This window comes from Tinamus guttatus, unplaced genomic scaffold (assembly GCF_059628265.1).
Source record: "Tinamus guttatus ecotype Peru unplaced genomic scaffold, ASM5962826v1 Tinamus_guttatus_pri_ptg000244l, whole genome shotgun sequence".
NCBI lineage: Eukaryota > Metazoa > Chordata > Aves > Tinamiformes > Tinamidae > Tinamus > Tinamus guttatus.
Genome location: NW_028288778.1, coordinates 2,109,762 through 2,135,282, shown reverse-complemented (window position 1 = coordinate 2,135,282; position 25,521 = coordinate 2,109,762). Strand labels below are relative to the sequence as shown.

Genomic DNA, 25,521 nt, shown 5'->3' with positions numbered 1-25,521 from the left:
TCGGCCGCGCGGGAATGGCCGTGCTGTGGCTTAAATGCACCCCTTGCCCAGATGTTTCCCTTCTGTTTTTTGCCTGATATACCCAGAACTGGGATATATCTATAAAAAATTGGGATATATATGTGTGTATATATATATATATATATATATAAAGTTATATATATATATATATATATAATAATATAATACATAATGCAGTCCTGTGCCACGTGCTTTAGGTGACCCTGCCTATGCAGGGGGGTTGGACTAGATGATCTCTAGAGGGCCCTTCCAACCCTAAGCATTCTATGGTTCTATGATTCTATGATTATAGAATATATATAATATAATTTATATGATATATATATATAAAATACATATATAAATATAATATATAGTAATATATAGTAATATATATATAGTAATACATATATAAGTATAATATATAGTAATATAATATATACAATAATATAAAATATATATATATATATACAATATATAAAATATAAATATAAATAAATATACATATATAAATAAATAAATATAAATTGGGATATATATATATATATATGCATATATGTGTGCCATGCAAACCCTCTCTGCTTTTGTCTCCTCCTGCCAGGCACATACCAGGGCCAGTGGGTGGGCGGCATGCGCCAGGGCTACGGCGTCCGCCAGAGCGTTCCCTACGGCATGGCGGCGGTTATCCGGTCACCCCTGAGGACGTCCATCAACTCCCTGCGCAGCGAGCACACCAACGGCACCGCGCTGCACCCCGACGCGTCGCCCGCCGTGGCCGGCAGCCCCGCGGTGTCGCGCGGCGGCTTCGTCCTCATGGCCCACAGCGACGCCGAGATCCTCAAGAGCAAGAAGAAGGGCATCTTCCGGCGCTCCCTGCTCAGCGGGCTCAAGCTGCGCAAGTCCGAGTCCAAGAGCTCCTTGGCCAGCCAGCGGAGCAAGCAGAGCTCCTTCCGCAGCGAGGCCGGCATGAGCACGGTGAGCTCCACGGCCAGCGACATCAACTCCACCATCAGCCTGGGCGAAGGGGAGGCCGAGCTCTCCGTCATCGAGGACGACATCGACGCCACCACCACCGAGATCTACGTGGGCGAGTGGAAGAACGACAAGCGGTCGGGCTTCGGCGTGAGCCAGCGCTCCGACGGGCTCAAGTACGAGGGGGAGTGGGCCAACAACAAGCGCAACGGCTACGGCTGCATGACCTTCCCGGACGGCACCAAGGAGGAGGGCAAGTACAAGCAGAACGTCCTCGTCAGCGGCAAGAGGAAGAACCTCATCCCGCTGCGGGCCAGCAAGATCCGCGAGAAGGTGGATCGCGCCGTGGAGGCGGCCGAGAGGGCGGCCACCATCGCCAAGCAGAAAGCGGAGATCGCGGCCTCCCGGTAAGCGGGCGCGCGGCGCCGCGGGAAGGAGGGTGCTGGGAGCGTGGGGTCTTTCCCAGTGGTTTTGTGGCCCGTGGGAGAGGCGGGATGCGGCTTTGCGGAGGGTCCACACCTCATCCAGGTGGGATGTGGGATACAGGTGGGATGGGGGTCCAGCCCCCTGCTCAAAGCAGGGTCAACGTCAGGTCCCACACAGTGCAACCACCTCCCAAAAACGAGAGGGGAGATGGTTATCAGTAACTGCCAAGTTCAGGGCCCTTTGTGTCACCTTCAGGTGTCATTTGGAGATGGCTTGTTGCAGCATGGACCTTCCCTTCCGTTTCCTGATAAAACGGTATATGAATGTCGGTCAGGCAGGGGGAAAGGGCAGGAGTTAGGGAAGAGCCCAGGTACCTCCTGTGTCTCCAGTGCTGGACTAATTGCTGAGTCGGCATCATTTGTATTCAGAGTCACACCTGAAATCTTTATCAGCGCGGCTGCCGATGCCTTATCTGCAATGTGAATGAGGCTCCCGGGCCTGCTTGGGGAGCATTTTGGGGCTTGATGATGTATTCTGTTTGGTGTTGCACCAAATGGTTGTCAACACTTAAAAAAAAAAAAAAAAAGAAATCCCACCAGGCTTCCAGGTAGGAAACAGAGCAGCAGGAAGATGAGATCTTCCCTGTGAGATCTGATGCAAAAGTCTGGACCTTGGTGCTCTCGTCTGCTGGGGGATGTGTGGGCTGAGGATGAGGGCATCCTTCATCCCAGGTAGTAACTACTGGTCCTAGAAGGGCACAGGAGCTGGAACCAGAAGAGCTATAGCTCTTCCAGATTGGAATTGCTTTGATAAGAGCCCTGCCAAGAAAAGCTCAGGGTCCTGCGGAAGAGGCCGGTGGTGATGGAGAAGGTGGCGGTCCCCTCTCTTCTGGCTGTGCCACGTGCCAGGCCCCGAGGTGACAGCTCCCGAATGCCACTAGGGCTCTGAAAGGTGACAAAGGCTGCTGGAGACACCTGAACGCTGCCCGGGGCCCGCAGGGACATGGGGATGTGGCAGGTCCCGGTGGGTAGCGCCGTCCTTCCCAAGATCCACCGGAGAGCACCGGCCACAACCCTGCGGATCGGGATGCGACACGTGCATGGAGGAGGGAGAAAAGCGGGGGCTTGGGGGTCCTTTTAGCCATCAGTGAAGATGCAGAGAAATAAATAAGTGGGAGCGCTCTGCCTCTGTCCCTCTATTCTTTGCTCCCTGCTAAGGGCTTATGTAGCAGCTCCAAAACTTATCAAGGAAAGGTTGAACCGTGGTCCTGAACAGTTCCCCAGGCCAATAGGAACCTATAGCCCCTGCTAGGACACCCTGCAGGTGTCCTAGCCCCTCACTGAGCAAAACCTCCTTCGTTGCCCATAAGAAACCCCGTATGGAACAGGCAGGGCACGGACCACGGCCCTCGTGTGTTTGTGTGTGTGTGTTCTCTTGTGTCTGCTAATACGGCTGAGTTCACTAGGCAGCCTCTCCCTTGGTGGGGGAAAAAATATGTGGCCACCCACGTATTTCATTAAATTTGTAAGAACTCAGTATTTTTGAAAACTCTACCGCTCTGACAAATTTGGTTGGAATTGGCCAACACGTTCAAAAGTTATTAGTGTGGGAGTGATGGCATATAGATATATAAACAGCACAATCACATAAGTAAGCCCCATTTCCTGAGGAAAGTAGGCTAAAAAACAGAGTGTGCTGCAGACAAGTAAATTGGATCCTTGAAGTTGTTTTAGTGTGCACCGAGCATGATGTTATCCGTGACGCGGGGAGTTAAGCACGTTTAGGGCATATTTAATAGGTTTGGCAGGTGAAGCTCCCAGATTTTCCTCAATGCAATTAAAATGCATTTTTGCAATGAGCATTTCTTTGCTCACGTATCTCGTGCGGGCTGGAATAGCGTGTGGCCCCTGCTGCAGAGATGGGCAAGGTGCCAGGCAGGGACGTGGTGGTGGGACCTGTTGTCGAGCCCCTTTCCAGCATCTCCGCGGAGCAGCCGATGCGGGAGCACCCCGAGGGGATGCTCTTTGCAGGTTAGTCCTAAGTAATGCACTTGGAGGCATAATTATAGCCGAGCCATTTGCAACTGAGGAGAAAAATATAATTAAGCTCAATATTCTCGGGAGGGCTGGGGCTACAAATTAGCCCGGTGTCACTCAACTTCAGAAAGAGAAGCAGGAGGGAGAGAAAAGGAAGAGGAGGCTGATAAAGAGAACCTGACAGCAAGGCCGGGTAAATGAAAGCGCTCGGACCCAGCGTGGATGCTCCTGCGGGATGCGGCAGCGGAGGCGCAGAAAACATCCGTGCTGTAGCGCACAATAGGCAGCGGGAGGCAAGAAAAGCCCCGGAGAGCTGAACTGCAAAGCGCAAAAGGCTGTTTGAGCCGAATTTTCTTCAGAAAATGGAAAGGCAGCTTGGGCAAAACCCCCAGAAACGAGCGGCGGCGGCCGTTTGCATCGCAAAGGTTTTAAGTTGCGGTAATGTCGCTGCCGGCGCTACGCCCGCTCGGAGGACGCTGCTTAATGCGCTCGTATTGTGCTCGGCGCTGCTCGCCGGGAGCTGGCGGCTGCTTTCGGGGCCTCTGCGCGGGGCGAAGCCGCGGGATGGGCAGCGGGTCCCGCTCGTGCTGCTCGTCCCGCTCGCGCTGCCCGTCCCGCTCGTGCTGCTCGTCCCGCTCGTGCTGCTTGTCCCGCTCGTGCTGCTCGTCCCGCTCGTGCTGCTCGTCCCGCTCGCGCTGCCCGTCCCGCTCGTGCTGCTCGTCCCGCTCGTGCTGCTCGTCCCGCTCGTGCTGCTCGTCCCGCTCGTGCTGCTTGTCCCGCTCGTGCTGCTCGTCCCGCTCGTGCTGCTCGTCCCGCTCGTGCTGCTTGTCCCGCTCACGCTGCTCGTCCCCCTCGTGTTGCTCGTGCTGCCCGTCCCGCTCGCGCTGCCCGTCCCGCTCGTGCTGCTCGTCCCGCTCGTGCTGCTCGTCCCGCTCGTGCTGCTCGTCCCGCTCGCGCTGCTTGTCCTGCTCGCGCTGCCCATCCCGCGGGATGCGGCCGGCAAGGGCAGCGCAGGGCCCATGGAGCCGGCAGCGCCGCTCCGGGCCGCGGTGGCCCCCGCTGACCCGTTTCAGGCAGCGCCAGCGCGTCGCCAGCATTGGGAATTCACACCGTAACCGGCTCTTTAGTTGCTGGATTGGCAGGAAGGGCCGGGGCGGTGAGGGATGCTCTGGAACGCAGGGCAGGGCATCCTTGCCCCGTCTCAGGCCGCTGGGCCCTGCCTATTCCCAGGATCCTGAGCTGTCCTTGCAAGCGGAGAGGAGCAATTCCCATCCTGCTCCTCCATGGATCCCGAGCCGTCCTTGCAAGCAGAGAGCAGCAATTCCCACCCTGCTCCCCCATGGATCCTGAGCCGTGCTTGCAAGCGGAGAGCGGCAATTCCCACCCTGCTCCTCCTTGGATCCCGAGCCGTCCTTGCAAGCGGAGAGCGGCAATTCCCATCCTGCTCCCCCATGCCCTGATGGAGGGCGGATTCCTCAGCGAGGACGCAGGAGCATCCGGGTCTTGCGCGAGGAGAGCCCGTGAGCGCTCGGTCCCCTTCCAGCCTCACAGTCCCACTGGTGACAGATACAGAGGACGGAAGCTGCAGCGCTCTGGAGGTGCTGGGGGCAGCTCTTTGGCAGGGTCTCATCTGGGGACACACGGACACCCCTGCTTGGAGCGCGCGGCGCTTCTCTCCCCATCAGCCGCCTCCTTCCCACGCGTTCCCGCTCGGGACAGCGCTTGGGAGGCAGCGCCCGGCGCGACCAGCGTCACCCGCTCCTGCTGCGGATCAGCCCGTGTCGCTGTCAGCGCGGGCACCTCCGCTCCCGGCGTTCCCACCCCGTGTGGGATCTCTGCCATGACTCCTTAAGCCCTCTTGCACCACCAGTTTAATAACTTCCTGCTCCAACGGGAATTAGAGCATTAAGCCCCTTTGCAGCCAGGTCAAAAGTCTTGGAGCGAGTGGCGGGCATGGGACGAGCGGCTCCGGGCAGCCCCGGCTCCATCCTCGCCCTCCTCCTCTCCCTGGATCAGCCCATCCAGCTGCTTCCTCATGCAAATTCTCCAACAGCGCCGTGCATGGGCTGAGCCCTTCTCCCAGATGCTTCCCGGATTCTCCGGGATGCAACCCCGGCCTCCTGGGCTGTGATGGAGCTTCCAGTGCTGCGGGGCCAGACGGGATTTTAGTTTTGGGGAGAGGGGAACTGAGAATGAGAGGAAAACCATGAAACTGATGTCATGCAGGGAGGAAGTGATGGGAGTTGCCAAATCGGTGCCTGGGAAGGGTCTCGGCCCCATCCTTCCTGGTTCTTGGAATTGCTTGTGCTTGATGCTCTGGCTTGTGCTGAGTGGGTCTGGGGCTCTTCCTGCTGGAGCCTTCAGTGGGACCTGCTCCTCTTCTTCCTCATGCTGGCACCATTGGGAGCTTCCTGGTGGAGCACCCTGTCCTTGCGGGGAGGAAAAGAATAGGGAGAAAAAGAGGGAGGAAGAGGAGAAAAAGGGAGAAAAGAGCAGGTGCTCCCTCCATCCTCATCCTCCGCTCACAATGGGGCTGATGGAGTTACATGGAAAACTGCAGCGGAGCCCAGAGTCACTGCCTGCTCCCTGCCAACCCGCCCGGCAGATCCCTGACGGCTCCCAAATCCGCTCCAAGCCGCGTGCCGGGGCCGGGGCGGCAGGGAGGGTTCCCCAGGAGCGAAGCCGGGCAAATTCATCCGCGCCGGCATCGCTATTGCAGCGTTTTGGGCCGTTTTCGCTGGTGCGGCACGGAGGGAAAACGGTCCGTACGCTTTCCCAAACCGCCGGATTTTCGTTGCGGCTCATTCCAAGGGAAGCGAGGGAGGGCAGGAGCCGGCGCGGCCGTGCCCGGCTCCTTTTGGAGGCAGCACGTCACGTCTCCTCCTCCTCCTCCTCCTCAGCCTTCCCCTGCTCCGCCGCCTCCCTTGGCACCCGGCTCCGCGGAGCCTCCTCTTCATCACCTTCCTCCCCATCTCCGGCGGGAACCTGCGCAGCAGCAGCAGCCCCTTCTGCCCACCTCCTCTCACCGGCTCCATCCCATCAACGCCCGCCGGAGCCCGGGAGCCACGGGAGCCTCATCCCAACAGAAGGATTCGGGATTTCGGGGGGCCCCGGGTTCAGATCCCCCCGACGGAGCCCGGGGATGCGGAGCCTGGGAAATGGGCTCCTGCGGGCGAGCTCCAAACTTGGAGGCAGGCAGGAGCCTGCTCGTTGCTGTGGCAACAGTGATGAGATATATATATATATATATTTATATATTACATATTATATATATTTTTCCCCCCATGGCGGCCGGGCTGTGCTCTTCCCCCTTCTCCCCTGCCCTGCCGCACCGGCCCCAGCCCGGCTGCCCTTTGCTCCTGGTGGGTTTTGCTTCAGGATTGCTTTGGCATCGGCATTTTCCTGTTCCTGGGGTTGTGCATCCTGCTGCAGACCGGGAATGGGCCCATCCCGGGCTGCTTGGGGGCGAGATGCGGGAATACTCGGTCTCGGAGCATCCCTTGGGGCCCTGCTGGCAGAACTGGAGCTTTCCTTCTCTTTGGAGCGGATTGGGGGGTTTTAACCCATTCCGGCAGAGCTCCATCCTGTCACCCAGGTCCGCGGGGCCGGATGCCGCAGAGAGCCCTGGCAGGAGGGGGACATCGGCCCCTTCCCTCCCGGCAGCTGGACCGTATCCATCAGCATTCCCAAGGCAATTCCAGCCCCAGCTGCCGGCCCAAATCCAGACCATGCTGGAATCTGCCTCTTAACTTTGGTTAAATGAGTTCGGAGCGGAGACTGCACCAGGTTTTCCATGGATGCTCCCGAACGGGAGGCGCGAGGCTGCGATCCGGCCGCCCGCGTGGCCGGCGCTCCGACACGGACCGGCCGCCACGGCCAGACGGTCACGTCCGGAGCGGAGAGGAAGACTCCGGAGCTGGAAGGTGCTGCCTCCTTCGGGCTTCTGTGGCTTTGGCAGTGGGAAAAACATATTGCCTGGAGTTCATGTGCCAAAATGACTGTTTTTTGCTTGTCCGACCGGTGTGGAAGTGCCGAGTCACTTCATCCCTGACCCCAAGTGGGGGAGAGCCAGGAAGAGGGAAAAAAAACAGTGCTTTCCATTGCGGTGCTGTTTTGTTTTGCTTTAGAATTTGGTTCGACCCCATTTTTATTTTAGGCAGCAAACTGAAACCGAAATTAAATCAACGGAGCGGCTTTGCTTGCCGTGAATGCACCCCCCTCACCCGGAGCTTTGGGGTTAAATCCCCCCAGATTCGCTCATTGGGAGAGCGTTTTCCTTGGTTATGTGGAGAGACCCCGAACCCTTCCGTGGGTGACGGGGGCTCTTGGAAGCGGCCTCGGGGCCGTCCCTGTCTTGGGCTTTTTCTTTATTTTTTTTCCCCAAGGGTTGTTTGTGATTCCTTCCTGACTGTTTTGCCTCATTTGTAACGTGCTGGGTTTTGCATGGGGTTGGAGGAGCATTTTTGCCTTTGGGATATGGGCTGCGGGAGCGGGCCTGGAGTGAGACGCCGGCATTTCCCATTTCCTCTCCCACTTTCCAAACAAGCAGCCACGTTTTCCATTAGATTCCAGACAACTAGCCAGGAAAATCATGGAAATCCAAACCATCGGCTGTGAATGTCTGGAAAGCCGGAGCTGTTTCCCGCTCTCAGCCTTTCTGGCAGCTCCTGCCGGGTTTTGCGCAGGGCGGGCATTGCAATTCCTCCCTGATTTATATGGAAAAGGGGACTGTCACCAATTCGGGTCTTCAGCAAAACTTGCCGGGATCGCCCAGCCCTGCGTCCTCCTCGGATTGGGGAAAAAAATGGTTATTTCAGTGCAAAGCGGCAACCGATGCCTTCGCGAATTCGCTCTCCCTTTTTAAGCTCCAAAAAGAAAAGCAGGACGAGAAGAGCCTGGCGCAGGTGCCTGGAGCAATGAACGAAATGGGAACAGGCTCCTTCCTCGTTCCCATGAATTTCCGAGATGCAGACAGGGCCGCTTCCCACCTGGGGCCCGGCGGCTCCGCTCCTCCTGCTCCCGCTTGGTAACAGTTTCCCGGTGCAACGTGATATTCCCCAGTGCAACATCTGCAGAGAAACCGGGATTTGGGCTCGAGACCAAAACACTTTCCACATTTGCCTGTTTTTCACTTGGGAAAGAACAAGCAAACACGACTGGTTATTTTTTTCAGGATTAAACAGTTTGGCTTTGCTTTTTTTCGATGCCGAATAATTTTTTTGCAGCCAAAATGTGCTTTCAGGGCGTTTTTTCGTAGCATATTTGCTTGTGCTAAGCGCGGATCCCGCGGCGCCGCCGCAGCGCCTCGGGAGAGGGTTGCATCAGCGCTCGCCCTCCTCCCCGCCGCCCCGCGATTCATTTACCGGCATCGATCACTCGGGGACTTGATGCTCCTCGGTGCATCTGGAGTTGATGCAATTAGGGCCGGATCCCGCGCGGAGCGGGATGCAGCCCTGCCAAGCCGAGCGGATCGCGCTCCCGCAAACCTCGTGTTTGCATCCGAGACGGCTGCGCTGGATCGCATTTAAAAAAAGGGGGGGAAAAAGGAAAACGCAGCCCAATTTTGTATTGACTTGAGAGGCAAAGTGAATCTGATGGAGCTGCCTGGGAAAACAACACGGTCCGTTTCTTACCCACGGAACTGGGGTTCCCTTAAACCCTGTGTTTCCCATAAAAACGCTGGAAGATGGTGTGTGCTCCTGCCGTGCAGTCCAAGGAGCTCTTGGGAAAGAGGAGAAATCCCCTGGCAAAAGCACCACAGGAATTCTGGAAGGCAACGCGCCTCCTTGTCTGGAAATATTGACCATATGACGCCTTTTCTCGTTAAAACCATGAATAATCCAGGCTTCTAGCACGCAGACTCCTCAGGACCCGGCCACGGTTTGAGCTACCTGTTTTTCTCTGCAAAAAGTCTGTTTTTTGTAGGAAAACGCAAGGGAAAAAGGAACAAGGGTGGCGACCTCCCAGCTGGATCCTGTTGGCGCTTCCCGCTCTCCCTGTGCCTGGATGAGGTGACAGACCCGACACTCACCTGGTCCCTATTCCGGCTCATCCTGTCCCAGTCTTTTTTTGACAACTCAATAAACTTTCGACGTTCCTGAAAAGCCGCATTCTTCCTCTAAAATCAGTTTATTCCAGCATCTCATAGATTAGCCGGAGCCGATGAACTTGGCATTACGGGGCCCTCGTGGGTATTAGCCCTTCCCCTGTCTCTTCTGTCCAAATCCCAGGAGATCGCTGAAGATTTACGGGAATCTGGTTGCGGTTTTTCCCCTCCCTCCTGCCAGTTCTTCTTGCCAGCTTGACCGCTTGCCTGGCCCTAATCAGAGAGGAGCGACAATTACCAAGTGGGATGTCCCATGTCGGAGCAGGATCCGGCGTGTCCCGTCAGGAAGAACCTGCTTTGCAGGGAACGAGAGCCACGCAATTAACTGGGAATTAAGATTGCGATTTAGCGCCCCGCGAACAGCAGACGTGTGCATAAAGGAGACAGCTGTTAAATTTAGTACGTGACAAAGTCATGCGAGCGCTAACTGGATTACTTGCATTTATTTGGGAATACTTATGTATTTTATTATGCAACGTATGGATCATCATAATTCTGCCTTTCACCCTGGCGGCACCTCTCCTGCAAGCGCCTTAGGGAGCCTCGCGGACAAGCGCGTCCGCGCGGTGGGCACCGAGCGAGCAGATTTTGCATCAGAAGGGGTTTAATTAACGTGCTCAATTTTAACTCTGCCCGGGGGCTGCATCCCAATCCGCAGCTCTTCCTGGAGTCCATAGGGATGAGCCGGCCCGGGAGCGAGTTTTGGGTAGACCTCGTCCCCCAGGGATGGGTGTCCGGGTTTGGGCAGGGAGCGCGGCCGGGATGCGGTGCCGGAGGCGGCAGCTCCTGCCTCCGGCTGCATCCCTAGGGAAGAGGCCGGGAAGGCGGCGCGTAATCCTGCCGGCTGAGCCCGGGCCAGACGCTACCAGACATTATTAATTCTCCGTATCAGGCCAGCAGGGACTGGCAGCCCGTTGTATAAATGTGCTGCAGTGGCGGAGACACAGTGCCTGCCCTAAAAAAGCTTCCAGGAGGAGGAGGAGAAGGCGAGGATGGAGCTGGGAGCCGGCCAGCGTGCCCACAGCACCCGGTGCCGCTCCGGCGGGATATTCCTGCAGAAAGCACCGGGCCGTTGCATCCCATATAGCCACCGTGTGAATATTAACCTCGGCAGGAGCGCTGGCACCGGGGTGGCTGCGTGGGGCGGCCGCTCCGCCGGCCTTCCCGTTGTTCCGACGGGATGGAAGCGGCTCGCGGCCCTCGTGGCGGCGGCTCTCGCCGCGCGCTGCCGAGCGAGGCACGTTCCTGGCCCGGTTTTCCATTTTTAGGAGCCTGTCAGAAATGGCACTCCGCTTGGAGCAGATGTAGAAAAATTAGAGGGAATTCAGAGAGCAGCAGCAAAAAAAAAAAAAAAAAAAGGGAAAAAAATGATTAAAGGAGATGGAGGGACTGATTTTGGAGGGAAAAGAAATCAGCAGAGCTATTTATAACGCTGCCTGCGCCAGCGTGTGTAGGAGCAGGCGGTTTTTAAAGCTCCTGGAGAGCTGAGCTGCAGGGCCGGGACGAACAGTGACTGCCCCCAGGGAGGCTGCAGGGTCGGGATGGGGTGGAAACCCGGAGCAATGGGGCAAATCCACCCAGGCAGGGGAACGGGTCGTGCGTGGGATGGGTCCCCCTGCAGCACCTTGGCCAAGGTGCAGGTAAATGCATCCCTGCATGCGACACGCGTGAGCCCTGATCAGGATGTGCTGGGGGCTTTGGGGCAGCACAGGCTGCATCCGCCCCGACTGCTCTCGTGGGGAGCAACCCCTGCACGGGGGCATCAGGTGGGGGCAAATCTTCAGTTCCCCACCCCAAAGCAGTTGCTTTTGCAGCCTGCTATGGCCGCAGAGCCCCTTTCCCAGCGACCGCAGCCTCTGCATGCGGCTCCTCGGCCGGGACAGTGGGAAAAAACCCCTTTTCCCAAAGCAAAAGCATCTGTGGGGAAGTGCTGGGAACGCCCGGGGGGACCTGACGCCGCCTCTCCGCTTGCCTTGCAGGACGTCGCACTCGCGGGCCAAGGCGGACGCGGCGGTGGCCGCGGCGCAGAAGGCGCAGGAGGAAGCGCGCATCGCCAGGATCACTGCCAAAGAGTTCTCGCCTTCCTTCCAGCACAGGGAAAACGGTCAGTGGGAGATGATCCCGTCCCCGCCGTGCCTTTCCGTGCAGCCCCAAAGGTGACGGGGAGCCCCTGCTGGGGGCTGCCAGGGGGACGAGGGGTCGAGGCACCGCTGCAATGACTAACATAGCAATTAATATATGTGAATGGCTTTATTCAATAGTTCCCCTGCACCCAACCCTCGTTAGAAGGCGTCTCTCATTATTTCCCCCCCTCTTCCAGCTCTTTAACCGAAGATTACTCACTTGCCTTGATTGCTCCGGGAGCTGGTGACTCATTCCCATGCTGGGTCCCGCTTCAGCCCCGGTGCTGGGCCCAGGAGACCCGGGCCCTGCTGCAAAGCTGCTGCCCCGGGGGCCGCACGGGCCGCGCTCACCCCGTGGGTGCGACGGGAGGATCCTCTGCAGGGCTCTGAAACCCTCCCCAGCTCCGTTTCCTCTTGCCGAAGGGCTTTGCTGCTCTCGCATCACCGCTGGAAAGAGATATTTTTAGGCAATGCAGTTTTTCCTGAGCAGGGACGCGGTGTTGAGCTTGTGCTGCTGGTCTCACACCTGGGCAGCCCGTGCGTGAGCGAGGGAGGCAACAAGGAGCTGCCCTCGGAGCACGTTAGGAAGGGAATAGCGTCTGGGATGCACTGGGAGCCTGGGATGTCCCTGTGGATGGAGTCGGGCTGCAAAACACCCCGGGGCATCGGCGGCCACGTCCCCGTGGGGCAGCAGGGATGCGTCCCGGCTCCGAGCACGGTGAGGGCTGCCGGAGCGCGCGGGGAAGCCGGTCTGGGGCTCCGGAGCGCCGGCACGGCCGTGCTTCCAGGAACGCCACGTGCTCCGGCTAATTTTAGCTGGCGGTAACTGCGGAGCATCGGCGGGAGCGCCGGAGCTGCAAGGGAGAGCGGCCGCTCCTGCTGCAGGGGCCGGGGCCTTGCGGGGGCTGCAGACCAGAGGCCACTTCACGAATCCGTCCCCATCGCGCGGGTGTTTTGCACCTGCGGGTGATTTCGGTGCACAGAGGTCCAGGGCGCTGCTTTTCCAGGCGGCCTCGGCGCTATCCGGCTCCTCGGCGCCCGCGCGGAGCAGGAGGCCGGTGGAGGCCGCATCCCGGCGGCTCCCTGGAAGATGCGATGGAGAAAATTACTCAGCAGAAGCAGAGAGATTAGGGCAGGCGCTTCGGAGCGTTTATTTTTAAACCATGGTAAGAAAATTGAGTTCTTCCTTTCTGAGACTCATTTCTTGTCTAGCCATAGCAATTGCAATTAGACGCATTTCAGGGGCATTAGGCAGTTAATATATTTATCAAATTATTTCACGTAATTTAGCATAGCTTTAGCCGGGAACAACTATGCCTTGCGAGGGTAAAATGAGAATTAGCCACTGTTGGCTTCCACCCGCCTCAGAACGATTTGGCGGTTCCTAAAGGATTAACACGAGGGAGGCTCCGCAGGGGACGGGGACATTCCCGAGGACCGGGTCCCTCCTCAGCATCCGCTCTGGGGACAGCGGGGAAACTTGGCCAAAACTGGGTCCCTGTCTCTCCTCGCAGACTGCCCCTCCACACCTCTGCTCCTTAGGCATTTTCTGCACTCACCTGTGGATTTCCTCGGGCTCGTCCTTGTCTCCTTTGGAGGCCGCTGCTCCGGACTGGCCGCGGCGCATCCGCTTCCCCACAACAGGGGAGCTTTTTGCAGCAGGAAGCATTGCCGGTGCTCTGCAGAACCTGAAAAGCAGGGTGCATGCCCTCACTTACCTCTTGCATAAAATCTTTGGGCAAAACTTTTTTTTTCTCTATTTTTTCGCATCTGCTTTTTGAACTCGGTGCCATTAGAGTTGCTTAGGTAGAGAGTTTTCCTGCCGGGGCTGCAGCCCCTGCTACACACCCAGCATGCTGCAAACACCCCAAAACCAGAGCCAGGTGTTGCAGGTGCAGGAGCTCTTTGCAGTCCCACCTGAGCTCAACCTCTTGTCATCACAACTCGCTGTCCTCCCCCTGCAAACCCCACGGCAGCCCAGGACACGGCCGGGAGCCTTGTGCAGGGCGCAGGGATTCACAGGGGCACCTTGAGGGTCAGGTTTGCCCACCAGGACCAGCATTTTGGTGCCGCAGGGCCATGCACTTTTGCACGGGCTGGCAGGGGAGTCTGCAGGTAACTGCATGCCGTCGGTGATCGAGGCGGGTGCAATTCCTGCATTGGTGGGAAATTTCTGCGTTCCTGGGAAATTTCTGCATTCCTGGGAAATTCCTTCATTCATGCTTCTCCAGGTGACCTCAAGGGACCAGGGGCTCCTTGCTTACCCCGTGGGGACAAAATCCCCGCGGGTCCCACCGCGGGGCAGGGACAGGACGCAGGTCCGGGCACGAGGCGCTCTGCGCGCCGCCTCCGGAAGCCTCTGGGATTTGTCCTCCCGCGCCTGCGAACCGCATTTGGAGGTGACGGAACAAGGCGGTCAGGCGGCTCGGCGCTGGATGCCGAGGGACAGAGCCGTAATCCCCTTATTAGCGGGATTAGAGTCACTGGGGCTGCATGTGGCCGATGCCCGCGGATACCGCGGCGCTCTGCGGACGCTCGGCGTCAAACCCTTCTCTTAGTCTAATAGCAAGCGACGCCTTTTTCTTGGTCTAACAGCAGCAAGACATTTATTGTGCGGCTCGGTGGTTGTCCCGATCGTGCCCTGTGGCTCCCCTGCCATCCGACACGCTCCGTCCTGTTCTTTAACATGAAAAACTCCAGTCGGTGCCTGCAGAATAGAAATAACCCTGTTGCGTTTCTCTCCCTCTCTGTCCTCGCTCTCGACTGCGCCACCGCCAAAAAGGGCTCGAATGCCAGCGACCCAAGCGGCAGAATTCGAGCGACGACATCGAGGTCCTCTCCACGGGGACGCCGCTGCAGCAAGAGAGCCCCGAGCTGTACCGCAAAGGGACGACGCCGTCGGACCTGACGCCCGACGACAGCCCCTTGCAGAGCTTCCCGGCCAGCCCCTGCTCCACGCCGCCGCTCGGCCCCTCGTGCCGCAACAAGAGCGCCCACTTCTCGCGGCAGGTCTCGGTGGACGAAGAGCGGGGCGGCGAGATCCAGATGTTGCTGGAGGGTCGCGGCGGGGACTACCTGCGGGCCAACAGCTGGGCCGAGGAGAAGGCCGGCGGGACGCGCGGCGTGCGGAGCGGGGCGCTGCGCGGAGCCCCGATGGCATCGGCCTCCGTCCCCGAAGACTACCGAGGCCGGAGCGGGGGGCACAAGCACGCGGCCTCCAACCACAAGCAGAGAGAGAGGTGGACAGATTCCCCGGCCACGGTGTCTTGGACTTCCCACCACAGGTCCCACAACCACAGCTCAGGGAGCTCCAAGCTGCTTGAGCTGGATGAGGAGAAGATGAGTAACTACGAGATGGAGATGAAGCCCCTCATGAGGATGGATTCTTATATGCAAGAGATTCACACCCAAAAAAGACACTATAGCAAAGGGGGGCCCTGCAGGAGCATGGCTGATGACCACCGTGGAGAAGACCGGGGCTTTGGGGTTCAGAGACTGAGGTCTAAGACCCAGAACAAAGAGAATTTCAGGCCAGCTTCCTCTACCGAGCCCACGGTGCAGAAACTGGAAAACCTGAGATTCGGGGACAAAGCTGAACCTCGGCTACTGAGGTGGGACTTAACCTTCTCCCCGCCACAGAAATCCTTACCTGTTGCACTAGAATCCGAAGAGGACAATGGGGACACGCTCAAATCCAGTACGGTGAGTAGGCAAAGTCGCGGCTTGAAACGTGGCCGAGGATCCCGGTGCAGATCCGAGGTGGTGCTGCGGGGGGAAAGGGAGCCCCGGAATTATCCCGTGTTTGAGCTGGGCATTCCCCCCTTCTTCCATGCCACATAATGGATGTTGGAAGCTGGGGAGGGGAATGGAGGATGTGGGAAGCTGGGGAGGGGTTTGCAGCCTTCAAGCCTTGCTTTGGTTGCAGAGTGTCGCGGTGGGTTTTGCAACAGGGGATGTGAGCGAGGCAGTTCAATTAGATTTTGCAACTCAGCCCAGGGCCGGCAATAAAAATACATGAGACTGCTGGGGTTTTTGAACATGCGCCTCGTGGAAAAGCTGCAGGACTGGGCAAGCCTGCGATGAGGCTGCTGTGTGGTTGGGTTATGGCAGAGGGACCTCGCGCTGTTGATGCCACCACCTTGTCCCATGGGTGTGTTGGAAACCCGTGCGCGGCCCCGTGGCAAAGGCCCTGCCACGGTGCATTACGGCTCGTGGGGAGCAGCATGGGGAGCCTCCGGGAGCGCAGGAGGCTCTGGGGAAATCAGGGATGCGATCCAGGAAGGAGCGCGGCCGGGAAAGCGAAGGACCAGCACGGCCAGGAGGGGACTTATGGACTAGAGGGGATCGGAGCCCAGTGTCAGTCAGCGGCATCAGCTGCAAAGAGCTCGTGGGACCTGGCACAAGAGCTGCCGAGATTCCGGCTTTCGGGAGAGACCGGGACACGCTGGCACCAGCAGCGTCTCCGAGCAGGACCCGCGAGCGGCGGGAGAGCAGGGGCTGCTGAGGGCCGAGGAGAGCGGGCAGAGCCATCTTCAAACACATAAACAGCTGCTGCAAAGGGGAAGGGAGTCATTTGTCCTCCGTGAACAGAATTAATGGGCTTAAACTCGAGCAGCAGAGGCAGAGGTTAGCTATTAGCCATCACGAGCAAGTGAAGGGCTGGAATAAACTGCCTGGGGAGGCGGTGGTGGCGGGGAGGAGCGATCGGCTCGGGCAGCTGCAGCCCGGATCTGGCTGGAAAGGAGGAGAAGCAGCCGGGGAGGAGGCCGAGCCTGGTCCCTCCCCAGGCCCCAGCCCGGCTTTTGGCACCTCCAGGACCTGCCGCTGAGAGCAGCTCCCTTCCTTGTGCTGCTGCTGGGTGCTCCCTGCAACGGCCCCACCACTCTCCAGCAGAAAACAGGGGCTGGATTGTCCTGCCAGGGTTTCTTTGGGATGCCGGGATGGGGAAGTGCAAATGGTGTTTCTCGGTCGCTCTGAAAGCCTGGGCTGGAGGCATCCTGCTCTGCCATCCATGACTGCAGTTGCCCATCCATACGTACCAGCATCCCTGTTCCCCATCCATACCCACCAGCATCCCTGTTGCCCATCCTCACTATCAGCATCCCTGTTTCCCATCCATTCCTACCAGCATCCCTGTTCCCCATCCATACCTATCAGCATCCCTGTTCCCCATCCACTCCTACCAGCATCCCTGTTCCCCATTCGCACTACCAGCATCCCTGTTCCCAATCCATTCCTATCAGCATCCCTGTTCCCCATCCATACCTATCAGCATCCCTGTTCCCAATCCATTCCTACCAGCATCCCTGTTCCCCATCCAGACCCACCAGCATCCCTGCTCCCCATCCATACTACCAGCATCCCTGTGCCCTGGTGGCAGCACCTGCAGCCCAGGGATGACAAGGGGCAGGCGGGGGACAGGAGGGACCCGTGCCTGCCCCTGCAGGCTGCCCCTGCACAGGAGGCTTCCCCGGCGCCAGCCCGATTCCTCCTCCCGTCGCCGCTTCAGCGCAGGCTCCAGCGCGCCCACGCAGCCCTGCAGAGCTGGGCGCCGCGTCTGCCTGCGGATGGCAGGAAAAACGAGCGCTCCGGGTGGAGGCCGGCACCGGGAAGCACGCGGGAGGGCCCGGAGCGTGGGCTGGCTCCCCTTCCCGGCTGCCAAACGAGAGGGGACACAGGAGGCTAACGGGCAGAATCCGTCGTTGCACGGATTGAAGTCACACAGCCGGTCCACACCTTTGGCACTAGGATATCCCGGGATCCAAGCGAACGGGGGACACACGGGTGCGAGGGAGGGCTGCACCAGCCCTGCGTGGTGCCAGGCCTCCTTGGGGACATCAGCAGCACGGCCCCAGCACCGGGGGACCCGCTGCTGCCGCTCGCGCCCGGCATCCAGGCCGTGCCGGAGCCATCCTGCGCCTGAATCCCGGGAGCGGGAGCCTGCTCGGGAGCTCCGCAGGCAGCGGCGCAGCACGGAGGGTCTCCGGAGCGGCGCGCCGGGCCGCGCGGCGCAGCCATTAGCATGCACGCCGGCCTGCCAGGCGCTGGAGCAGCATGTTCAGTTTTCTCACATTCATAACTGAGGGTGGAACAGATGGCGAAGGTTTGGGAGGAAGCTAATGTAATACAGAGGAAGGGAGAATGCGCGGATTTAAATAACCCACCACGCCAGCAACAATTTGTTCTCTCGGGAGGGCTGGGCTTCATCGCAGCCGCCCGGATTAGAGGGGCAGGGTGGCAAGGAGCAGTGCCCGGTGCCATGAGCTGTGTTGCAGCATCCTGCATGTCCCCGTGCCCTTTCCTGCACTCGCCTTCCCAACGCTGTGATTCCCTGAGGACAGGGAAGCCGAGGGGGAGGCTCTACCCCGCACGCCGCCTCTGCGCACGCTCCGGGGCACACGCCGGCTCGGCGCCGCGCGCAGCGTCGCATGCAGATCCGCCCGCTGCAGCAGCCGGTCCCCCGCAGCCCCGGGCGCCCGGGGTCACCCTCACAGCTCGGCCTGTTTTTACTATAATAATAATAAAAAGCGGCTCCGTGAGCCGGCGGCTCGGCTCGCTCCAGCCCCGCTCGGGTGCGCAGCGACACCGGTGAGATTCAGAGCGCTCGGCACGAGCTCCGGGGGCTCTGGGTCATCCCGTCGGCTCTGCGCTCCTGCAAATGGCTTAAAATTCTCCTCGAGGGCCGCCTCGTGGGTACCCATCCCTGCGTGCACAGAACGCGCTCATGTCCGTCGGCACCACTCGGGCAGGTCTGCGTGCACCGGTGACGATGCATTAAGGGTGTTTTACGAGCGTCCCCGTCCCCTTTGGGCCTGAATCTCCCACGAGGACAGAGCTGGGGCATTGCCAGGATGGTGCTCGGGGTCCCAGCTCCTGCGAGAGGGTCTGAGAGGGGAAAGGAGGGGGAGAAAAAGGAACTGCTGAGACATTGGAAAAGGAAAGCGGGGCCAGCAAGCCTTTAGTTGATCAGTACAAGCCATATTATGCTTTTAGGGCTGCAGGGGGAAAAAAAAAAAAGGGCTGTAGCTGCATTTCTGCAGGTGCCGAGTGTCTGCATCCAAGAGGAAAGCAAGTGCCAGCGGCACGCGGATGCTCAGGGAGCCGGTGGGAAAGGCTGGAATCAGGTACGGATGGAGCCTGGTCCATCTGCAGGTCCTCGCAGAGCAGGGACAATCGCGGGCAGGTAGCGCGAGACTCGCAGGGATGCGGTGTGGGAAGCTCCCTGGGGATGTGACCGGGCTCAGTGCTCGGTCCCATAAACCCAACTCGCTGGGACAGCCCCACAACAGGGCAGCAGCCGCCCACCCCTGACATTTCCTGCCACTGTCACGTGCTGTTGGATAAAATCCAGGCAGTTTCAATGCGTTACCGGCACTATCGCAAATTAAGGGGGGCAGCAGCCGCAGCATGGGGCTGCAGTGGAATTTTGCATCCGTGCGGCTAAGGACCCGCGCGGGCTGCGGCGTCCGGGTGAGGCAGGAAGGGCTCCGAGCGCCGCAGCTCCCCACGCTCCCGGCAGGATATTCCAAGCAGGTCCCGCTGTCGCGGGGAGAGCGCGGGGAGGCAGCCAATGTGCAGCGAGCTGTGTCGCACCGGGGACGGGGGGACACGGGGATGGAGCCGGTGGGGACACGGGGAGGGAGCCGGTGGGGACGCAGGGACGGAGCCGGTGGGGACACGGTGACGGAGCCGGTGGGGACACGGTGACGGAGCCGGTGGGGACGCGGGGACGGAGCCGGGGGTGAGGGCATGGGGAGCAGCACGGGACAGGGGACATCTCAGAGCTGGGAAGGCCCCACCGCACCATGGACCAGCGGGGAAGGGGCTGTCCTGCATTTAACCCCCTGGGGATAAGCCAGCAATTTGTGGGGGGCTGTTTAAAATATATATGCATTATATATATATATAATATATATATAGAGTCATATATTTATATTATATAATATATATATATGCATAAATACATATACATGCATAAATATATATGTATTAAAATATATAATGCATTTCCTTTAATCTCTCTCATGTATGGACAGGGCAGGAATTACTCGTAGCATCAAGAAGGTGCAGAGGGAACTGCAGCGCCTCTCCGCGTTTTACCCTCTTTTAACCCCTTTAACACCCTTTTACTCGGCTTTTAACCTCCTTCTAATCCCCGAGGACGTGGCTGGATGAGGCAGCTCCCCGGCCGCGCTGCTGCCGCCTGCCGCTCGCTTGGGGCTTTGAGCCTTTTCCGCCGCCTTCCGAAACCTGGGGTCAAACAGCAGCTTTGGAGCAAAAGGCCCCCAGATCTTCGAGCAGAACCAAACCATGAGCCCATCAAACCCAGCATGTGGCCCCGTTTCGGTCCCGTTGGACCTTTCTTCTTGCTCCTGAACTGCCTGTTGCTGTCACTGGTTGCAGGGGGCATTTGTCAACTCAACACTAATGCCGTGCTGAGTTTCCATTATTTTTTCCGGTGCTGAGGCTGGAAAACAATGTATATATATATTTTTTTGCTGATCCAAGGCCTTAGTAATTGCACTTAATAGGCCCCAGAGGGATTCCTAGGTAAGCTGCACCATGGTTTCCATGGCAGAGGACCGCTGCTTGCACACGGCAACAACAGATAATAATGGATTGTTAATACTTAAATTAATTATGCTGCAATTGTATTTGCAAACTAGCTGTCCCTTGTAGTCCCAGTCAGACTCTTGAGTTGCCACACAACAGTTAAATAATAAAAAACAAAAATAAAACAGGCAGAAATGGTGGCACTTAGCTCCAGCCATGTTCAGAGCAGCACCAGGCCAGTAACAACAGACTAAAAGAAACATCCAGAAAAATAACTCCTGCTTTGCTGAAAGATTTCACTCATTATTTCCCCAACTGCGGAGAAATACCATTATTTCTACTGTGCCATCATAAGGGTCTGTTTATCTTTTAATGTATAAATGGGTTTGGAGCTCTGTTCCAGCTTTCCAAGCTTTGGAGCAAATCCTAAAGTCCTGGGAGGCCATCCCAGCTTATGCCCTTTTACCTGCACCTTCATGGCAGGTGTTTTTCCCCTACTGAGAAGGAGCCCTGGGATCATATTATACACATATATGTGTTTTTTTTTTTTTAAATAAACGAGCCAGCCCCAGAGCTGTCTTGCTTGGCTGACGAAATTCGCCACCACGGACGCGGCAAGCGGGATGCCGAGGCACATTGGCACTTGGTTTAATTTTTCCTCTGCTGCTAACGGTTCTGGGTGGAATTCGTCTCACGTCACCAGCTCCACAGACAGCCTTGGTGCTGCTTAGCTCAGCCGGGGTGTCTCACGTTGAAACAGCTAAAATTGGGTGAGAGGAGGCTGCCAAGTGGCGCCTGCTTCCAGCTTAACCCCTCCATGGGTCATTGCAAAAATATTAGCTGCTAGTTCTGAATTGCTGGATGCTAAAGTTAAGGGGACTCCACTAACCTATTGCCAGGGTGGGCTCTGGAAAATATCCCTTCCAGAGCACAAGCCACAGGTGATTCATCCTTTGACGGGGCACTGAGCAGGAACCTCTTCCTAGAATCCGCTGACACCAACGCCGGGCTGGCCGCGCTGTCGAAGGGAAGCGCAAGGACACGCTCGGAGCAGAGGTTAAGGCGCCGAGATCTTACCAGTTAGAAATAAGCCAGACGTAAGAGGCATTTAGAAGTGCAGCAGGGTTCGTAATTGGAGCTAAAACAGAAGCTTCAGAGTCGCAAAGCTGCTTATGAGATCAGCTGTCACAGCCAGGCCCCTGCGAGGATGTGCCGGTGTCTCCGGGGGGACCGACCGGCCTGCGTGGAGGCGGCACAGGGAGGAGGGAGTTGGAATGAGGGAACTGCAAAAAGGAAGCAGATTTTGTCAAACAGATGAATTTCAGCTATTCCCTTTGCAAAGAGCCTCCCTTCCCAGGTCGTTGCATTTTGGGGGACACATTCCTGGCAAATGCAGAGGATCCGGTGTGTGTATCAGCAAAGCAAACGTTTTCACCCAGCTCTGCCCTGATCGGGGAGAGGTGCAAGATGCAGATGGGAGCAGACTGGAGCAGGCTGCCGAGCAGAGCTTTGCTGCACGGGAATGTCTTTGCTGCACGGGAATGTCTTTGCTGCATGGGAATGTCTTTGCAGCGGAAGCGAGCGGCATGGGTACGCTGCTCGGATCGTGGCTCCCGCACATTTCCGATCGGGGCATAACTTGGACTTACTGGTGTATAAATACGTCCTCCCTGTGCATCTCATCCCTTCCCGGCCAGCATTCCATCACTGTCCCCTGAATGCAGGCGCCAAAGGGTTGAGACCTGGTATCACGTTAACGCGCGCTCCAAAATCGCGAAACCCGGTAATCTTTGGAAATGAAGCTAAAGTCCCTCAAAAAGGCGATGCCGGGGGGTGCGGGATGTGCAGGTACCCGGCTGCCTCTGCAATCCCGGTTTTGGGAGGCTGCCTCTGACCCTGTTGCTAAGCGACCGGCATGCCTTTCCGGAGCCGGAGCAGCCTCTCTCCCACCCACTCCCAAATGTGCATCCCAACCCGCCTGCGCGGGAGGGAGCAGGGAGCCAGCAAGGAGCCTTCATCCCGCAGCTCCGCAGGAGCAGGGACAGCGCAGTCGTCGCGGTTCCTGCCAGCTGGGTCAGGCAACGGTGCCGTGTCCAGGTGCGAAAGGCACGAAGGAAAACAGCAGGGCAGCGCGAGGCGGTTCGACCCAGCTGCAGCGGGAAGGGACGAGGACACGAGCGACACCGAGAAACGGCTACTGCCCACCCGCGTGGGCCAGCGAGCGCCCGCGCTGGGGCGCTGAGTGGCACGGGGCACGGCAGGAGCGGGGTGCTCGTCAACACGGGTGCTCGTCAACACGGGTGCTCATCAACAGGAGTTCTCGTGAACATGGGTGCTCGTCAACACGGGTGCTCGTCAACATGGGTGCTCATCAACAGGAGTTCTCATGAACATGGGTGCTCATCAACACGGGTGCTTGTGAACACGGGTGCTCATGAAAAGGAGTTCTCGTGAACACGGGTGCTCATCAACATGGGTGCTCGTGAAACACGGATGCTCGTGAACAGGAGTTCTTGTGAACACGGGTGCTCGTGAACGTGGGTGCTCGTGAATACGGGTGCTCCTCAACATGGGTGCTCCTCAACATGGGTGCTCGTGAACAGGAGTTCTTGTAAACACAGGTGCTTGTGAATAGGAGTTCTCAAGAACACGGGTGCTTGTGAACACGGGTGCTCGTCAACAGGAGTTCTCGTGAACGTGGGTGCTCATGAACATGGGTGCTCGTGAACAGGAGTTCTCATGAACACGGGTTCTTGTGTGCATGGGTTGGAGGGTCACCGGCAGCCGCGCGCTTCTCTTGCGATTTCATGGGATGCTGCTGGGGTCCAACAGCCACATCCTAATCAGGTTCAGCACAGCAGCATGAAGGGGAGGTGGGTGAACTGAAGATATTTCAGTGCAACACATTGCACATGGCAATTAGAGGCAGTTGTCATATTGCCTTTATGGTCAGAGGGAAGGAACGGACCCTTCTGGGGTGCATTTAATCCAGGCTGAGGGGGGCACCTGAGAGGGGCCAGCAGAGCCACCCGTTCCCTTGCCCTGCAGCGGGAATGCGGCTGGAGCTGCTCACGGACACAGGGACGGACGCCGCAGGTCTGGGTTTAGCCCCTGCTGATGCTCTTTGCTGCAAGGGCGAGGGCTTCATCCACATCTACCCCTCTGGGGGCAGCCACATGCTAAAATAAAGTAAAAATTAAATTGCAAAACGGAGATTGCTGGACGATGGGGCCGCTCGGTGCAGAGCGGAGGGCCTGGGAGCGCCGCTCCTAACTTCTCTCCTTCTGTTTCTCTTCCAGGGCTCGGCTCCCATCCTGGTAGTCATGGTGATCTTACTAAATATCGGAGTCGCCATTTTGTTTATTAACTTTTTCATCTAATTCAAGACTGTCTTGTTTGCAAAAATAACAGTTACATGTATGAATGGGGGAAAAAAACAAACAATCAACAACAACAACAAAAAAGGGAAAAACAATCCTAACTCGAACTGTCCTACGACAATTTCCAAGTCTTTTCACAGAAGAACAACAAACGATCGAGTCTCACTCACAGTTTGCCTTTTTTCCTGGGTAATGTTTTTTGGATTTTAGCCAAAATTCTTTGCTTGTATAACACTATGCTGTGTGGCATGGCAAAATGCTATCAACACTCTGCCCCCCCAACACTGGAGAGGATGAGAAGGGATCCCAAGAAAATACAACCTCCTTCCCCTTCCCCTCACCCCCGAGAATATAACCCCAACAAGAGCAATGAACCCAACGCGGAGACTAGATGAGGGGATCGCGGGGAGTTGGGTTTCAGCTACGGGTCCTGGGATGCTCCGGGCTGAGTTTCCCGGGGGAATCCACAACAGCTTTAACAAAGTCAATTGTTGGGAGAGAAAAGCAAAAGCGACTGGTACTTTCATTCCCTTCTCCCTTTGCAAATGGAGAAAGGTTGCGGTGAGGAGGAGGAGCGCAGGGATGGCATGATCCCCGTTTAGCTGGAAAAGACGGGAGAAGGGGAACAGGCCCCATGTTCTAATCGGGTTTCCAAATCAAAGATGTTTTCCAAATTGGCGTTTTGCTAAATTTGCTGGGGCAGGGGGAGCACGAGGTGGGAGCTGTGGCCCCGCTGCTCGCCTGCCTGCAATCCCCCTCCCCACAACGTGGCGAGGCTGAAGACCCCCCTTCGTGTCCCCCTGGGCCAAAATTGGTAGCCAGGGCCCCCCTCCAACACAGGGCAGCATCCTCCGCGCCGAGGATTGACCCCGCTGCGTCCTCGGACAGGGAAGAGCAGCGCGAGCCGCGGAGCGGAGCATCCCGAGCCCAGCACGTGCGCGCAGAGACGCCGGGGGGCTCTTCGGCTGGGGGGGACTGGGGCGAGAGGGCTCGATTCGGACCCACCTGAAATAAAGCGGGACAAAATGCCGTGCAATCCAGCTGGTTTCCAAAGGCATCCGGGGAGGAGCGCTGGAGCACGGCCCAGAGCGGCGGGAGAGGGTGGTGGGTTTGTCTCTTACATCTTGCTGTGGACTGTTTCAGACATCATGCTTGGGCTCTGAGCATGTAGTATTTTGCACTTTGTAATGCGGGATGTATATTCCAGCTTCCAACATGTCCCTGTATAAAAAAAAAAAGAAAAAAAGAAAAAAAAATCAAAACCAAACATCATTGGCAATGGCAGCCTCTAAGGATGTATTCTTTTCTTTTTTTTTTTTCTACGTCACTTAATTGGTTTGTTTATACCATCTTTGTAATATGCCTGCCTTGATTTCCTGCCCTCCCCTGTCCCCCCTGATAATATGCATACTCATTAAAGATGCCGTATCCCTGTCCGGAGCTGTTATGGTCCCCATCCCGGGAGCGTGGTCGGAGCTTGGGAATGGCTGATGCCCCCGGGCATTTCGCAAAGGACTGTCGGTGTCCCCTGCCCCCTGGGACCCGGCGTGCCGTCCATCCCCCCCGTCCCACCACCCGGGGCACTTCAGACCCTGCTCGTTTGGGATTTGGCACCTCCAGGGACCGACTTCCACCCTCAGCTCTGTCCCCGCGTGCGCAGCCGAGGGGGGGACGTGGCCCCTGTGCTGGGGTGGCCGGGGCAGGGGGGTCCTCCCTGACACTTCCCGTATGGAGAGGTTGGGTGCAGCCCTGACTCGTGGACTCAGCTTTGCTTTGCTTCTGTTTTAGCTGTTTCTCTGCTACCTTTTCAGCAGATTTCTTATTACACTGCACTGGATTGCTATATTTTTAACCAGAAATAAACGAAAGATTAGAGCATGTGCCAGCTAAATTCAGTTCTTTGCCTTACATGGTCTGTCTCACTC

At 57.6% G+C, this 25,521-nt stretch overlaps 1 protein-coding gene across 1 annotated transcript; it reads left to right on the top strand.

Annotated features, from left to right (window-relative positions):
* Positions 1-605: 605 nt before the first annotated feature.
* On the top strand, positions 606-23,836 carry JPH3 (junctophilin 3). The gene is made up of 4 exons (XM_088526253.1): positions 606-1,379; positions 11,520-11,644; positions 14,446-15,365; positions 23,516-23,836. Exons 1-4 carry the CDS (start codon positions 631-633, stop codon positions 23,594-23,596), a joined length of 1,875 nt encoding a protein of 624 aa, XP_088382379.1. The 5' UTR covers positions 606-630; the 3' UTR covers positions 23,597-23,836.
* The last annotated feature ends 1,685 nt before the right edge of the window (positions 23,837-25,521 follow it).

Excerpts from the sequence above, each read along its gene's own strand:
- JPH3 (XM_088526253.1), top strand. The coding sequence starts at position 631 with ATGCGCCAGGGCTACGGCGTCCGCCAGAGCGTTCCCTACGGCATGGCG. Across the intron at positions 11,645-14,445 it reads CTTCCAGCACAGGGAAAACG|GGCTCGAATGCCAGCGACCC; the intron begins GTCAGTGGGAGA and ends ACCGCCAAAAAG. Across the intron at positions 15,366-23,515 it reads ACACGCTCAAATCCAGTACG|GGCTCGGCTCCCATCCTGGT; the intron begins GTGAGTAGGCAA and ends TTTCTCTTCCAG.